General features: G+C 35.6%; 3 protein-coding genes across 3 annotated transcripts; 1 reads left to right on the top strand and 2 right to left on the bottom strand.

Moving 5' to 3' along the window:
- Positions 1-1,339: 1,339 nt before the first annotated feature.
- Positions 1,340-7,725, bottom strand: LOC129802086 (eEF1A lysine and N-terminal methyltransferase homolog). The gene is made up of 4 exons (XM_055847654.1): positions 7,543-7,725; positions 6,278-7,476; positions 1,995-2,187; positions 1,340-1,932 (listed from the first exon to the last, which is right to left on the bottom strand). Exons 1-4 carry the CDS (start codon positions 7,632-7,634, stop codon positions 1,383-1,385), a joined length of 2,034 nt encoding a protein of 677 aa, XP_055703629.1. The 5' UTR covers positions 7,635-7,725; the 3' UTR covers positions 1,340-1,382.
- A 705-nt stretch (positions 7,726-8,430) lies between these two features.
- On the bottom strand, positions 8,431-11,587 carry LOC129802118 (uncharacterized). Its single transcript, XM_055847702.1, has 2 exons — positions 11,383-11,587; positions 8,431-9,075 (listed from the first exon to the last, which is right to left on the bottom strand). The coding sequence occupies exon 2, from the start codon at positions 9,050-9,052 to the stop codon at positions 8,495-8,497; it is 558 nt and encodes a 185-aa protein (XP_055703677.1). The 5' UTR covers positions 9,053-9,075; positions 11,383-11,587; the 3' UTR covers positions 8,431-8,494.
- A 1,016-nt stretch (positions 11,588-12,603) lies between these two features.
- On the top strand, positions 12,604-14,136 carry LOC129802099 (uncharacterized). Its single transcript, XM_055847669.1, has 2 exons — positions 12,604-13,282; positions 13,345-14,136. The coding sequence occupies exons 1-2, from the start codon at positions 12,797-12,799 to the stop codon at positions 14,041-14,043; spliced, it is 1,185 nt and encodes a 394-aa protein (XP_055703644.1). The 5' UTR covers positions 12,604-12,796; the 3' UTR covers positions 14,044-14,136.
- The last annotated feature ends 2,180 nt before the right edge of the window (positions 14,137-16,316 follow it).

The raw sequence follows: 16,316 nt of genomic DNA on the forward strand, positions 1-16,316 counted from the left end.
TGAAGTGAAGAAATAATCTTAGATATTTGCACTTTTTTTTACGTAAAAAAATTCTTATTATTAATTGCAAATTTTCAAATTGATAAGAAATAGACGGAAAGTAATCATATGAAAAAAAACAACAGAAATAATTTAATAAATATGAAGAGAAAAAAAAGGTAGAATAAAGTTTGATGTTTTGCATGCAAAAGAATTTATAAATAGCCATTGACGTGAGAGAAAAAAAATGAGAAATTGAGAAAAAAAACATACTTTTGGAGGAAAATTTAGGAGCAGAGACAAAAAAAAGTAAAAATTAAAAAAAAAATTATATATCTAGTCGAAATGTCGTAGCGGAAAAAATTGATACACAGAACAAAATTTCTTCTGGATTTTAATTATTTTCGGGAAATTTTTTGGAATGTTTTTTTTTTTTTTTAAGAAGAGAGAAGAAATAAAAAAAACAGATTTTTTTTAAATCCTACTTCTGAATGATTTTTCTTTTCATTATTTTTACTCGTAAATTCACTTAAATGCAAAATATTATAAAATTTTAATGGAAAACAAAAAAAAAGAAGAACTAATATTAAAAAGAAGAATATAAAAATATATATATTATATATATTAAATGAAGAAAATTGAAGTTTAGTTTATTGTTATTATTATTGAATAAAGAGAAGTATCGTAAAAATCAAGAAGAGCTTTCTTTTTTCTGGGGAGGCTTTAAGGTTAGAGGTATATTTTTCCCAACCTTCTGTGTAATTTAGTTTTTGAAATTTCTTAATTTTGAATTTTTCGAACGGCAACGATATTTTGTGCAATTTATCATTTATATTTTAAGCCAAGACACTTTTGGAAAGTCAATCTCCAACTCTGTGAGTACACGGATTGTGGTTTTTGAGTTAAAACTACTTAGAGTGAAGATGCTTTTCCTTACCCAAGACATAATCCTTTGTTCGACTGGCGAAACATTTTCTAACCATCGTGAATATTTCATTGATTTCACAAAAAGTCACTTATGGTCTCTACACATTGGGAACAGTTTTCGTCAAAAATTGCATTTTTGACAGAATTTTAACGTTTCCACCTACAGAAGGGCAGACGATTTCCTTCAAAAAAAGCATTTTTGATGAAAATTGCTCCCAATGTGTAGAGGTCTTTAAACATTGGGAGCAAATTTCATAAAAAATGCTTTTTTGAAGAAAACTGCCTACAGTGCTGCAGGTAGAAACGTCAAATTTCTGTCAAATATGCCATTTTTTCGAAAATTGATTGCAATGTGTAGAAACCTTAAAATGCGTAAACAATTTTCTAACTTATGAAAAATGTAGGTGAAAGGAGTTTAAAAACGTCTATTTCATTTTTGCGTAAAAATTTTATTACTAAAAAATATTTAAACACATTCAAAGAATTCTGATTTTATTTGGAAAAGCATTTTCTTTCAAAAAATCATGATCAAATTCTAGTTTCTGTTTTTGTGAAATTTGATCAATTTCCTTGGAAATTTCTCTGGAAATTTTCTTCAAGAAATCCTCTGAAATTTCTTCATTTAAGCAGTAAATAATCTCATTGAGATCCAGTTCAACTTTGTAACTGCAAACTGTCTTGAAGATTCTCTTCAGTCTCTCCACAACTGCTTTCCTCAAGGTATCATCGCGACAAACCAAATTCAGGATAAAACATCCTTTTTCCCCAATTCCCTCCTTCACGAAGCCCAGTGTTTCGTCACTGACAAAGTCCATTGGAGGACAACTCATGCCCACGGAAGAGTCCTTGCCGTCCACATCGAAGAGGATAGCGTGGAATTTTTCTGATCGCGAAGGCAATTGTTTGAGATACTTGATCCCATCATCAATCACAACCTCGATGTTCTCACTCTCCTCCAAGCCAAAGTACTTTGTGGCTATCTGAAGCATTTCCGGATCAATTTCCACCGCAGTTATTTTGCAATTCCTGGAAAGACGTTTTTTCTTAAAGATTTAAGAGAATTTTCTCCCAAAAGGATGTGAACTCACATCAAACATTGCTGCATAAAGATACAGAGTCCTCCGCCGCCAAGACCAATTAAAAGAGTGTTGAGAGGCTTATTTTTAGGGGCTTTGGGCACCAACTTTTCAGCCATTTGGACGCCCATTGTCATGAAAACATGATGCTGGCAGCCCAAGTAGCATTTGTCGATTACTTTTACCTTCTTCTTTCTCTTTTTTACTGAAAAAAATCATTAAAAAATTCACATCTCAATGGGGGAGGGAGACTAATGAAGAATACTTCGCAGAATGCTCGAACTTGTGAGTTTGTTGTTCGATTTACGGATAAAGCATTAAGGTGTCTACACATTGGGAGCAATTTTCGTCAAAAATTGCTTTTTTGAAGGAAATTGCTTACAGTGCTGTACGTGGAAACGTCAAAATTTTGTCAAAAATGCAATTTTTGATGAAAATTGCTCCCAATGTGTAGAGACCTTTATAGGCTTACGATTTTCAGCATTCTGGAAAATCAGATATTCAATCAATTTTATTACTGACTGGCTAATAACAGGTTAAAATGCTTCAAATTTGTTCTTCATTCAGATACCTTTCAAATGAATCAATATTTGCTCCAATCGGATGACAAATATACTTTCTAAAAGTCAATTAAATCCTTGACCTTGAGAAACCGTTAGGAGTATTTCAAGGGCATTTATGTTGGCAGTTAAATTAAAGAACTGCCTACTATTCATTCTAATTAATTCGAATTAAACAGAGATAGTGCGAGTACTCAGAGCCGGAGTTTCGCAGAGAGACAAAAAAAAAAACATTCGAAGATCGATTTCGAAAACGTCGAGAACCAAAGAAAAGACATTTCTATTTTTCGTTTTGTCCATGTTGGTGGCTCAAATATTTTCTGTTCGAATTTCGAAGAGTCTCGAAATACCATGTTCGTCGGTCCTCACTTTCTAGAGCAGAAAATCAAAAAAAATGACGCTCAGAATACTCCTGATCAAAATCCTTTCACAGTCACTGATCTCCTTTGAACTAAGATATTTCATGAGTTTTCATAACTTTGCATGAACCTTGAGTATGAAAAGTCGAAATTCTGTTAAATTTTTTCGAACATCAAAGACATTTAATTCTATAGCCGAAACACTTTGGGATGAAACACTTCAGAACATCCAAACAGATAGATCAAATCAGATAGATAGGAGGATTAGATAGTGATCAGATAGTTAGGTAGATGTCATGAACGTTCTTAAGGGTGCTATTCCAATCAAAAATGAACATGTTTTTTTTTAGCACTTTACTGTTCTCAAATGCCTCTGCATTATCGACTTTTCATTGTGTTGGTTCTTGTCACGACTGTTTTTAACAGTTATAGAATACTGCGAGAACTGTATAAAACAGCCAGTCGAGAAAAGAACCAACACAAAGAAAAATCGATAATGCAGAAACACTTCAGAACAGTAAGATAAGAAAAAAAAGGTCCATTTTTCATTGAAATCGAACTATAATCCATTCAAACAATGTACTTTAGAATTAATAATTTAGTAGAGTACATATTGGCGCTGCTGTCGGTAGGAGGCTCAATTCGAACTTGGTTGTTGTAAAAAAAACTTCAGTATGTAATGGTTTCCTTCTCGAAATATATGTGATTAAACGTATAAAGTCTAAATTACTTCACCAATGAAAAATCAAGACGTTTTTCAGGACATGACTGTTCTCAAATGCTTCTGCATAAGCGAGTTTTCTGTGTGTTGGTTCCTGTCTCAACTGTTATCCCCAGTTATCGCTGTGTTCTAAAACCACCTAACAGTCTTGAAAGGAATCTTCACAGAGAAATGTCGGTAATGCAGGAACACATGAAAACAGTTTTGTACTAAAAAAATATATTCAGGAGAAAGATTTCTCCTTTCATTTTTCACTGAAATAGCACTAGGGGAAGTGCTCATAATTTTGGACAGTCTGCATATAAGCATCGATATCCTAAGTTTGAAGTGCGATATTTTCAATACTAATTGACTTTTTTTGTTACTCTCTTTTCAGAAGGATTGTTTAGAAACTTGGCAAGCTATTTATCGTCTTATTTTGACTAAAATTAGTTTTAATACGTTTAAAAATGAATTGATATGTAGAGGTGAATTTGACTCTTATTTTGGACAACTTGGTTATTAATTTTTACAACTTGTCTGTAAATTTGGACAGATAATCCGCCTCAACAGGATGCCCATTGTTCTTCATTTTATGAACCAATCTTACCAAGTCCTCTTCCTGGTCATGTAAGGGAAACGTGGAATGTCACAAGAAGCCCGGAAACTTTCCATATCATTCATTAAAGTGAGTTGACTTCGGTACTCCAAGTACGTGCGGATTCGCTCATTCCCTGGCCTTTCCGGGAGCCTTTCAAGGCTTTTCTCACTGCATCTCTTTCGTAGAGATGATGCTCCTTTGTTTCTCCAGGCATTTGTCCAACCTAGTCATCACAAAAGCTAAGACTTCACGAAATTTCGTGAGAAAAACACCTGTCCAAAATAAGAATCATCACCTCACTGGTGAATGTCTTAAAAAATTTCCCATTTTTCACACGAAAAATATAATTCACAAGGCAAATCTCACTTCAGGTCAAATGTACAAATCATCAGTAACGTGAATCAACGCAATATTCAATGAATATTCAATAATATCACTCAAAAACAGCGAACAAACTTTGTTAGTACTTCACCAAAACTAAATAAGACTGAAGTAAGCCACGAAGTTCTGTCATATTTCTCGTAAGCAATTGCTCACACTGAATTTTCAACAAAGCAATTTCAACTCAAATCATATTCAAATTTTAACGTATTTAGTGTTAAAATCTTCCAAAAAGAACAAATATTTAGATAGAATTCATTATTCATCAAATATTGGAATAAAAATCCATCATTTTAATCAATTTATTTTTAGTGTCCAATGTTATCCTCAAAGTGTCCAAAATAAGAAACTGGACAAAATTATGAGCATTTCCCCTATAAGCTCTTACAATAAAAAAAATGAGAAGGAGAAGTCATTCTCTTGTACATTTTTTAGCATTGTATCGTTCCCGAGTGTTTCTACATAATCTAGTTTTCTTTTGTGTTGCTTAATGTAACAACTATTTATGGTTTTAGAAAAGGACGGAGACTGGGAAAAATAGTCGTGTCAGGAAGCAACACAGAAATGTCGATTATGTAGCAGCACTCGAGAACAGTAAAGTACTAAAAAATGTTCGGGTTAAATATTTTCTCTATTCATTTTTCATTTTAAGTAGCTTATGGTGCTATTTCAATGAAAAATGACAAGGAAAAACCTTTCTCTTGAATATATTTTTTTAGTACAAAACTGTTCTCATATGTTTCTGCATTACCGACATTTCTTTGTGAAGGTTTCTATCACGACTGTTTGGTGGTTTTAGACGGTTTAGGACACGACGAGGACTGGGGAAAACAGTCGAAACAGAAATCAACACAAAGAAAAGTTGATTATGCAGAATCACCCGAGAACAGTGTACTAAAAAAAATGTTTATTTTACATTGTAATAGCACCATATTTAACTACAATCTCCATTTGTCCGTGGAACTCAATGAGATCAAGCGAATTCGATGAGCATAGATTCATCTGAAAGGGTTTTGAATTCAGGACAAATTTAAACCGGTTTCCAAAGTTCCAAAAGTTTTTCATTTAGTTTTTGAATACCAACGGAATTTGAGACAGATTTTGATGCGGATTACGAATCGGTTATGATCGGTTTACGAAGAAACTCATAATTGGATCTATAAAATAAAATATTTATCCAAATAATTAATTTTTAGGAAAAACCATTGAAGCTTAAGATCAAGCATTTAGCGAAGTCCAAGTTCTTTTGCTATTTATTTTCTTCCATTAAGATTTTTTAGTATTCTTTTTTGATTTCTCTTAAAGAAAATAATGAATAGATAATGTTCTTTTTAAAAATTTACAAGTATAAATTAAAATCACTTTACCAAGAAGAGATTTATAATTTCTTGATCTTCCCTCTGTAGAAAATCATTATAATTTTTTTAAGTGTCTACACTGAGAAAAAAGAGGGTACGATTAACTTTGTTTCCTGGTAAATTTAACCCTTTTTAGGTGTAAAAATATATCAACATTTTTTAATGTTAATTTTACACCTTTTTAAGTGTAAAATTAACATGAAAAGGGGTAACTTTAACCCCTAATACACCTAAAAAGGGTAATATTTACACCGATTTTGGATCAATAATGCAGGGTAAAATTAACATTTTCGGAATGTTATTTTAACTTTTTCGGATTTCTCTTAGTGTACTTACCAAATTTGACTTGAGCCTCGGATTGAGTGACAAATTGATTGGAGAGGAAGATGAGCTTCCTGAGTGTCCGGTTGTCCTGTCCAGTGAAATCCTCGATGATGAAGTCTCCAGAGCAAGGGCTCTTTCCCTCGTAGATGATCTCCCGGGTGCCCAGATCTCCGGTCAGGGACAAGTAGGGAATCATTTCGTTGGATTTGAGATCCGCCGGCGCTAGATTCTGAACACTGGCCGAGAGTTCATCCTTGACATCGTCCCAGGAGAGATACTTCTGCTGCCTGTGCATCGTCACGATGGCCAGACGATTGTACTTGACATTCTCCAGGAGCCTCCGTCGTCCTTCTGGCGTGAAGAAGAGCCACTCTCCCTCCCGGCCTTGAGGGACAATGAAGCAGGCGTACTTCCCGGTGCCGAAGGGCCCTTTCTGGTCCAGCACGAAGATCGTGTACCGAGGAATTTGTTCGCCTGGTCGATAGAGATCCAAGGAAACCTCATTGTGATCAGCAATGCTCAAGCGATGGAGTCCAGAGACGACCATTGCGGCTTTCTGGGCACTCCGGATGGCTTCAGTTAATTCCTGCTCAGATTCCACTCGCTGGATCTGGCCAATGTCCACGGACAGAGAAACTTCGAGGATTTTCTTAGGCATTGGCTTGAACTTAGTCGCTATGACCATAAAGACAGGCATTGCAGTTCCGTCTTTGCTGTTCTCTGCGCTCTTCTGCTCAGCCTCGTGGCATCGATTGACTCTCAGCATGAAGTTTTCCTCAGCAAAATGAGGCACAATGGCTTCCAGGATATGCTGCTGGAGCAGGGAGATGCAAATGTATCTACCGCCCAGCCTAAGGGTCCTTGCCACTTCTGCCCAGTATTTCTGGACAATAGCCAGAGTCTCTGCACTTCCATCGGTCATCAGGGCGTCAAGAGTTCCTTTATCCAGGATCACAGAGAACTTCCCATCCTCAAAGGTCATCTGAGTGGCGTCCATCTGGAGGAATTCCATATCCGGACGCTGACTGCTGTGGAGATTCTTCATCTGCTTGATGACTACCTCGGAGATATCGATGTTTGTCACCTTCCTGATGCCCACGTCGTACAAACTGGCACTCAGGGAACTGTTTCCGCAGCCCACCATCAGTACTTCATCCGTCGGCTTAACGTACTTGTGCAGGAGCTCTGCCAACTCCAGGTACTCCCCATACCTTTAAGGAAGAGCGACTCATTAAGTCCCCAAGAGGTTAAGAAGGTTTTTAATGTATTTTCCTCACCATTCGAAGTTGTTCTTTCCTCGTTGCTTGAAAAATCTGTTCCAGTACTCTGTCTCCCTGAATTCCTTGTGAGACTTGGGCAGTAAATTCATTATTTCTAAGGAAAAAATGCAATTTTTGAACCTTATCACTTTATCAACGTGCGACGGTAAACAATAACACAAACCCAGTGGGCCATACGAGTTAATCAATTACCTGGCTGGAATACTATACTTAGGCATTGCCGCTCTGAATATAGATAGGGAAGTGAGCGTGTACATACACATACACGCTCACTTCCCTATCCATATTCAGAGCGGCAATGAAGATTCCTTGAACACCAGGAGTGCAGTGTTCATCAAGACAATCCAGTTTGCCATGGTTTTGGCCAAATTAGTAACTTCAAGCAAAAAAAACTATATGATATAGATTTTGAAAATGGTGTGTGTACACTTTCCTTGAGGACAACAGGGTCATATATGACCCGGGGTTTTTCTGAGTTTTCACGCAATGGAAAATTTTTTCCTCTGTGAACTATTATATTTGATCATAAAGCATTAGGAAAAACTCAATTTTACATGAATTCATCTGCTGAATGAAAGTGGGACGCGAAAGAGTTAAGTCGTTTGGCTAAGCCTTAGATCTTAAGCCCGTATATATCTCACTCACTCTCATTGAACTGCCAAAAGCATATTTACAAAATAATTTATTATGCACTCTTCATCCTATTAATTAAACTCCCATTTATCATTTTTAACTCCCAGATGATTCGTTCTTCAACTGATTTAATTATGAATGATGCACTTGTTCTACCTATTTTTTTCATAATTTATCTCAATAAAGAGCTCAAATGAGAAGATACAGTAGACCCTTGCTCAATCGGCTCATTTTAAATAATAATAAAATCACTTTTAAGTCCTTTTACATTTTATTGAAGAAAAAAACCAAAAAAACAAAATTCACAATGAAGTGATTACAGTGTATCATCTGATGGATGTGTCATAAACTTTTCCTCTGGTTCATCCCGTTGATCCGAATCGTCCTTTCTCGTTGTAGTCTCCAAACGGCGTTTCCTCTTTTTCACTCTGTCTTTTGTTTGCCTCAAACTCAATGCTAATTTGGCTTTGTCCATTCTCAAATATTGCAGAGCGAACCTAATGATTTCTAGTTGCATTAAATTCCTCTTTCCATGCTGTCCGGTCGAATTGAAGTCATCGAGCAATTCTTCAGTCATGATAGATTCGAGCCATCTGATATCTCTTGGCTGTAGTACTCTCCTCAATTGTATGGTTAGATATTCTCGACCATCTGAATCTTTCATCATCTCTTCTACTTCTTCGAGATCTTCGATGGATGTGATGGGAAATGTTCGGTCATCATTGGAAAAATTATTTGTCAGAGCATCAACTGTTGTTTGTAGATCATACAGCTGTTTTGTGTTATTTGTAATCATTTCCTTAATATCTTTCAATTCTCTGAGAACTCCCATTAGAAGTTCAGTTGTTTCGGATCCTTCATTGTCAGAATTCATGGTGATTGGGGTGATTGGTATCCCTATCATGTAAAATGATTAAAATTCTATGTGATTGCTTAGGCTTATGTCTAAAAAATGTCAAAATGTTTTCAACACAGTAGACTTTCGCTAATTCGGCTCTTTTATGATCGGGCTACTTTTTAATTCGGACAGGAGTTACATTTGAAAAAAGTATGTTGTCATTTTTCAAGTCGGATTATGATTATTGAAGCAAAAATGCTCAAATTTGCTATAGTTTGCCTTAGTTTTGATGTGATTTTGCATTATTAAGCGACATTCATGAAATTTACATTAAATATAAGTATGTATATTAGGGTGTGTTTCAATAAGGAAAAAAATGTTGGCACTATTCTCAGGGTGTTGTGTTTGATGAGACATGAAACTTTTTCTTCAACGACCACATGATCAAACGCTGTTTAGAGGTGGCTGAACGACCCTCCCTGTAGAATATTTTTCTGATTTTACACTACAGAGAGGGTCGTTCAGTCATCTCTAAACGGCGTCTAATCATATGGTCGTCGAAGGAAAACTTTCTTGTCTCATTAAATACAGCACCCTGAGAATATTGCCAAAAATCTTTTTTCCTTGTTGAAACATACCCTAATGAATAAAAAATCGTTGTATTTCAAAAAGCTCGTCGTCCCGAATATCTCTCTAATTCGGGTGACATTTTGGTCTCAAATGCCAGAATTTGAGAGAGTCTACTGTATTCTAAATATTATTTTCCGTATATAAATATTGAGGTCCTGCGACGTAGTTTAATTTGCATTGAAATATTTTCCACTGTCTCAGATGGCAAAAGAAAAAAAGTATACTAAGAAGAAGTACAAGATTTTGTTTTTGTTTAGTACAAGATTTTGTTTTAGAATTGTGTACCATTAGTTTTGACTGACACCTCGCTATCTGTTCACAAACACAAAAATTCTTGGGATTACATACTAAGCGAACAGAAGTTTGTTCAAAAACACTCACAATAGAACTGTTAGGTAATCTCAAAGTTCCAGGTTAGACTTTATTCCAAATTGCTCCATCTTACCCTATCAGGCTGATAAATATTTCAATGAATAATAAGGGAGGAGTTTTACTTCGAACAAATAAAGATTTCCTGTATATGCTTGCTAAGGCAAACTATACAGGAAACTATACATCACACTACCAAATACTATTCGTGCATAAATGTGCTCCGATCTTCCCTATACGTTATTTAGCCCTACAAGCTCTAGTTTAAGTTTTGGGCCCCATGAGATGGAATATCAACTTTCTGGCCAAGTGGTCGAATTCACTTGCTCCCAATGCAAAGTTGCTTACTCTTATTGCTCCATATTGCAATACTCTCTCAATATTACAGCATTTTTTAGGTGTGATTCCTTCTAATCACACCTATTTAACTAAGTAATCTTAAAAATGAGATCAAGCTAATGTGATACATTTCTTTCGAAGTTTGAATTCATTTCAATACTAAAATGTGCATTCAAAAGAAGTATTTGAAACTGTTTGCTCAATCATAGACAAAAAAGCTTAGTCAAGGGCCCAATAACCAGAAAAAAAAACAGATTATTCAGGTAAGAACAAATCAATGAAAACTTAAAATTTTACAATAATTTGCATAAAAAACAAAAATTATTTAGGAATAAAATAATTATAACCAAATAAACATCCAAATGTGCAAATTTGCAGTTACAGTAGACTCTCGCTTATCCGTGGACTCTTTTTCCGGGTGACATAAAAAAATCCGTGAGACAGTTGAATTTTAAAAATTTTGTTGACATATTTTCCCCGTTTTGGGTTTTTTTTGTTAAAGCAAATGTGCTCTATCTACTGTTAATTCTTTCTCATTGTAACTTTTTTGGACAGTACGCATGTTTAGAGAGAATGTCGATTCAGTCAGATCAGAATTCACTCCATAAATTTGCAATGTAAACAAAAAAATCGTTAGATTTCAAACAATTTGATGTGTATCACTCTCAAAATCCGTGTGACATTTCGGTCCCGTTCCACGGATAAGCGAGAGTCTACTGTAGTATTTCATAAAAAAAAGCTAGAAATTAAGTTGCAGTAATATGCATTCGCGTACTACTGAAATATATGGTACGTGATTTGTAATAGTTCTATGCATCGATGGCCTGACGGGATATTTTCATAGAATTTTGTAAATAGAACCTCTTTTTAGAATTTTTATTTATAAAAGAATTCTGAATACTCTTTCATTTTAATTATAACTAAATAGAATATAAACGTAATTTAACACCCAATTTGTATGCCCTATTTTTGTATTTTTTTTTGTTTAAGATAAATGTTATTATGAGAACATGAACACTTTTGCTTACCTTTTTCGTAGATTAAAACAATTCTTTCCAAAGCAATTTTAGCCTTAAATATTTTATTGAACTACTAGTCACTGTCTGACCTAAGCTTAGTACACTTTCTTTATAATTAAATTGTTCAATAAAGCGTGGCAAATGATAAATAATACAATGTTTTGGTATTTTACTCGTTCCCGCAATTTCGGCATTAAAAAATCTATGTTTCTGAAGATTGACAAGTATGGTGGTGAAAAATTCAAAACATAGAAAATAGGGTTTGAAATTTTCATTGAAATATAAATTCATTTCATAGATTTCATGCGGTGTATGAAAAATTGAATTTTTCTTTGTGGTAATTCGCAAAGAATTTTTTGATATTATTTTATAATATCTCAATCTGGATTTATGAGAATTAAAGATTTTGATTTGTTTACAATAGACTCTCTATCAAATGGGCATTCGGGGCGAAATGTCATCCGGTTCATCGAGTGATTTGTGCGTCAAAGTCTTTGTAAATTCCACAAAAAGCGCTCAATTATAAAGAATCACGATAAAATACGAAGAACTACAGCGAATTTGAGCAAATTTGCTTCATAATTTAATGTGAAAATTGTAAACAAAATTTTTCGCCCGATGGAAAAAGAGCCGATAGAGCGAGAGTCTACTGTATTAATATTGTAGTTGTAGTTTTATGCTAATTATGCAAAAAATTAGTAAGATATATCCTGCAACCGAAATGAGGAACTGGCCGTCTTGAGAGCGCTTTATTTTCTTTTTATTATTTTTGATTAATTTTTATTTGATTTTTTTTTTACTTATCCTTTTTTCGCATCCCTTGGAACACTGTGTACCCAAAGGAAAATATGGAGACTCTGGAAAAAAACTTTTTTTTTTGGAATACTTAGAATTTATAAAAATCCGGTTCTTGTGGATGATTATAAACTATAAGTACGTAAGTATGTCCTTATTTAGAATATTTTTTGAAAAAACCTGATTAATTCCTGAGTTAAGATATTTTTGATTAAATCAGAAATTGGCTTGCTACATATGTTATGGTCCGGAAAGAGTTAAGTGATGATCGTTTTTCGTTTTCACAATGAAGAAAAATGGAAAAATGAGTATGCATTTTTCGTAACAAGAATCATTAACATTTTAAACATAAACAAAAGTTTTTAATCGTCCGGTATACCGGTCTAGCAAATTGAAAAACACAAAACTATACTGAAAGTTTCATAAATTTCATGAAATGGTGAATAAAAATCCAAACGGAGACGTCACCTTTATCATTTAACATAAAACAAATAAGTTTTCTCGACAGTGAAAACAGAAGTTTTATATTTCTGCAAGAAACACACAGTTAATTATAAATGTACCACTTTTCCTTTTTGCTCCAAACTCTACAAAAATAATCAGCAAGAATATTGGAAAACTGAACACAATGGAGGTCCCTGAGATTAATGGAAAGAAGCAAGCGGCAAAATTGGAGTCTCTAGACAACTTTATAAAGAAATTGGCAGAAAAACTGCCTGAGAACTCTGGAAATGGGGCACCTCGATTGGAAATTCGACGAACATCTGACCTATTTGATGCTCTGCAGCAGGCCCTTTCGACCCCACCATCCCTTCCAGAAAATCCACCCCAAGCTCACCCAGAGAACTCCTCAATCCCGAGGAGACTCATTCATGTTGAGATTGAGGGAGCTGAGAATCTGCCCAAATTCCAAGGGAGGGTTAGTAAGAAACTGAGGAAGAAACACAAAAGCCACGTTCGATGTGTTAACCAGGATCCCAGTACTTTTGTCACATTTGAAGCATTTCCCAGTGCTGAGGAATCCACTGCAGCAAAGATCTTCTCAACGGGAGTCGTTGAGAAGAACTGCAATCCGCTCTGGAATTCGCATTTCAGTGTCTTTCTTCATCTGAATGTGAGTTATTGAGATTTTTTTCTGTTTCTCCTTCAGTAAAACAGTTTTTTATGGATTTTCAGGTTCAGAATCTATCCCTAAAAATCTGGAGAAGAACCAATGGAAACTCAAATCAGTCTGATGTACAAATTGGGACAGCAACAGTTGATATCCTCAGCAGTTTGGGTGAAAAATGGGACATTGTGGATTCCTCTGGTGAAAAAATGGGAAAATTGAGGGTTAGATTATTTCCAGCAAAAGAGCCTGCAGATTTGTCAATGGATTCTGAGGATTCTCTAACATCTGATCTGGATCCTGCACTGTCGAGTCTCATTTTTCCCGCATCTACGGACACAGAGTTTGGGAATGTGTCCTTTAGTAGGGCTCTGAAGAGGAAATTCACAGAACTTGAGGAGATCTCACAGAGACTGAAGGCTCGACTGTATGACATCACTGGAGATGCCAATGTCGATCCTGATGATGAATTTGAACATGATCTCAATACCATGGCCGAGGAGGAAGATGTTCCTGAGAGTGAGAGTCCAGGAACAGCTTATGCCTGGTTGGGTCTCAACGATGATGAGAAACGCAAGTATGTTCATACTGAAGTAACAAAGGAGCTGTTTGTGGACGTTGTCGACGGCCCTGCAAACTGTTTAACCGAGAAAAGGAATTTGGCCAACAACGATATCAACCTCATTCAGACTGCACTTGCACAAACGGCTATAACCGAAGGACGGACAATTGATGGTGAAAGTGACTGCCAAGTATACGATAAATAGGCAATTTTGGATAAAAAAAATATTAAAATGTATTTGAAATGGTTTGTGAATGAATCTTTAGAAAAAATTAAAAATAAAATTTTTAGAATGTAAGTATTCGAATTTAACGCTTGAAGGGGTTTGGGACACGGTAGAAGACAATGGAAATGAGGTGAACTTCTTCGAGATTAAGAGTCAGGACGAGGATTACCTGCAAAGCGTGATGTTTTACACGGAGAGAGATCATTGGCTGCTACTCAGGCTCTTCCGAAAAGTAGGAGCTCGTAAAACCGGAAATAGAATTGGGGTTGCGGGCCCATGGTATCCAGTTTAGCAACCCACGACTGTCAATCCTCCGCTACTTCAGAAAGATGTTTTATAATAATAATTCCATTTCGTAAACTTAAAAAAGTCTCTCTTCGCCTATTCTGTTTTTTTTTGTCTGGTTATTGAGCCTCATTCGCCTCATTGCTTCCTCTCATCTTTGCTTTCCCTCATCTTTAATCTAAGCTGTTATTTACCTATCTATTAGTTTATTAAATTCTATTCCTCTTGTCCGAATAATTTTTCTCCTAGCTGAATTCAGTGGCAACAATACGTGCTTCCATGAAGCCCGTTGTCACTTAATCCCACATCCTGTGCTTTGCGCCTCCCCACCTTCCCTGCCAGGCCAAATGAGTCTCTTCAAACTATTAAAATATTGTAATATTAGGAGCTGTGATTTTCAGCTTAACTCGATTATATGAGTTGACTTATACGGTCTACTGAACCAGGGTTTCTGCCGTTTACCTGGGGAGACCGGCAGTGGTAAGTCGGCGGCAGACGCAACCTAGGCACATTTTTGGGAAATGAATAAATAAATAAATAAATAAATAAAATGTTTGGACCTCAAGGCGCTCCAAGATAAGATTCTGAATTTGATTTAATCACTGAACAAGACCATGCCATCAAACTTGTGATCTCTCAACCCGAAAATGTAACTCCTCGACTCTTAGTTCCTCACGAACGACTACGTTCCTGACTCGATCTCGAAGAGAGATTCCCTTAACCGCCCGGAGGTACCTAATCTCGGCAGCTTCTACTCGCGATCTTACACTTTCGGTCATTACGCAAATCTCATGACCATAGGTAAGAATAGAAACAACCATAGCTTTAAAAACCGATAATTTAGTTGAATGATTATGCTACGGCTTCCCTCACCAGTCACCACGCTTCTTCCAAAATTGTGGGAATATGTAAAATTTTCTTCATGGTGAGATCTTTAATTTTTATGTAGAAATTTCATCATTCAAAATTAAACAAATAAGCTTTTGACGTCATTTAGCAAAATTGAAAAATCCGCGTACAGTTTTTGCTTAAAATTATTCGATCGCCGTGGAAAAGATCAAAAATTTCACTAGGATTCATTAATTTATTCAAAATTTCATTTCATAGAATTTTCAAGTATCAAAATATAGAAACCTAATTCACATTCATAGAATTCTATGAATCAATCAAACACGTCCTCAAATAGGCGATAGGCGCCATTTTGAATCAAAATGGCCTCATAGGTGGAAGAAAAGTGGGGAAGTCAATTGTAAGTGATGTAAGATTAGGGGACTATCCAGTTTGGCTGGGCTTAAATTATCGCGAAGGGGGACTGGCAAATAGACCATTTGCCTCACTGAAGGTAAACAACTAAGAACACACCCTTTAACTCAACTTAAAGGTCACCGTGCCGCAAGTAACCTGAAAGTCCTGCCATCATTTTAGAGATCGCAACATATAGAAAGCATGTTTGTATTGCTTGACTTGTTTCCTTCGAGCAGGTTAATAATAATAATAATAATAAATAATGCTGGAACAACATTCCATGAAGGAACAAGACCTTCCCGCAAGGGGATTTGAATTAGCTCAATTTACCGCTAGTCAGTCCACTACAATATTGGCTCAACCAATGAATGCCAATGCCCTAATTCTAAATCCTTGATCATTTAGTTTTAGTTGCAAGTTGCAAATCTGTAGACATTTTTCATTGTCCCAGCTAATGCTGAACTTAAGTTCCCGATCTCTTAACTTGAAAGAGCTAAGGATTCTAGCCCATTTCTTTTGCTCAGAGATTCTAAACTTAAACGCCTCGGAGATTCACGTCCAATTTAAGTTCCCAGGATCTTACATATTCTTAAATTTAGAGTCAAAATTTTTCTGTCTGTAGCAATTCTACTAGCTAGCACAATTTCTGTTCTAAAGAGCTTTCCACAAGTTCTAAACCACGCCTTAACTCCAACCTTAGATAAAACAGAATGGAAAAACCT

The sequence above is a fragment of the Phlebotomus papatasi genome, chromosome 2 (assembly GCF_024763615.1).
Source record: "Phlebotomus papatasi isolate M1 chromosome 2, Ppap_2.1, whole genome shotgun sequence".
Taxonomy (NCBI): domain Eukaryota; kingdom Metazoa; phylum Arthropoda; class Insecta; order Diptera; family Psychodidae; genus Phlebotomus; species Phlebotomus papatasi.

Bases quoted from the DNA above. Each gene is read 5' to 3' on its own strand.
- LOC129802086 (XM_055847654.1), bottom strand. From the start codon at position 7,634: ATGAATTTACTGCCCAAGTCTCACAAGGAATTCAGGGAGACAGAGTAC. The intron at 2,188-6,277 runs GTAAGTACACTA...GATTTTTTTCAG, and splicing joins CGAGGCTCAAGTCAAATTTG to TAAAAAAGAGAAAGAAGAAG. The intron at 1,933-1,994 runs GTGAGTTCACAT...ACGTCTTTCCAG, and splicing joins TTTATGCAGCAATGTTTGAT to GAATTGCAAAATAACTGCGG.
- LOC129802118 (XM_055847702.1), bottom strand. From the start codon at position 9,052: ATGAATTCTGACAATGAAGGATCCGAAACAACTGAACTTCTAATGGGA.
- LOC129802099 (XM_055847669.1), top strand. From the start codon at position 12,797: ATGGAGGTCCCTGAGATTAATGGAAAGAAGCAAGCGGCAAAATTGGAG. The intron at 13,283-13,344 runs GTGAGTTATTGA...ATGGATTTTCAG, and splicing joins GTGTCTTTCTTCATCTGAAT to GTTCAGAATCTATCCCTAAA.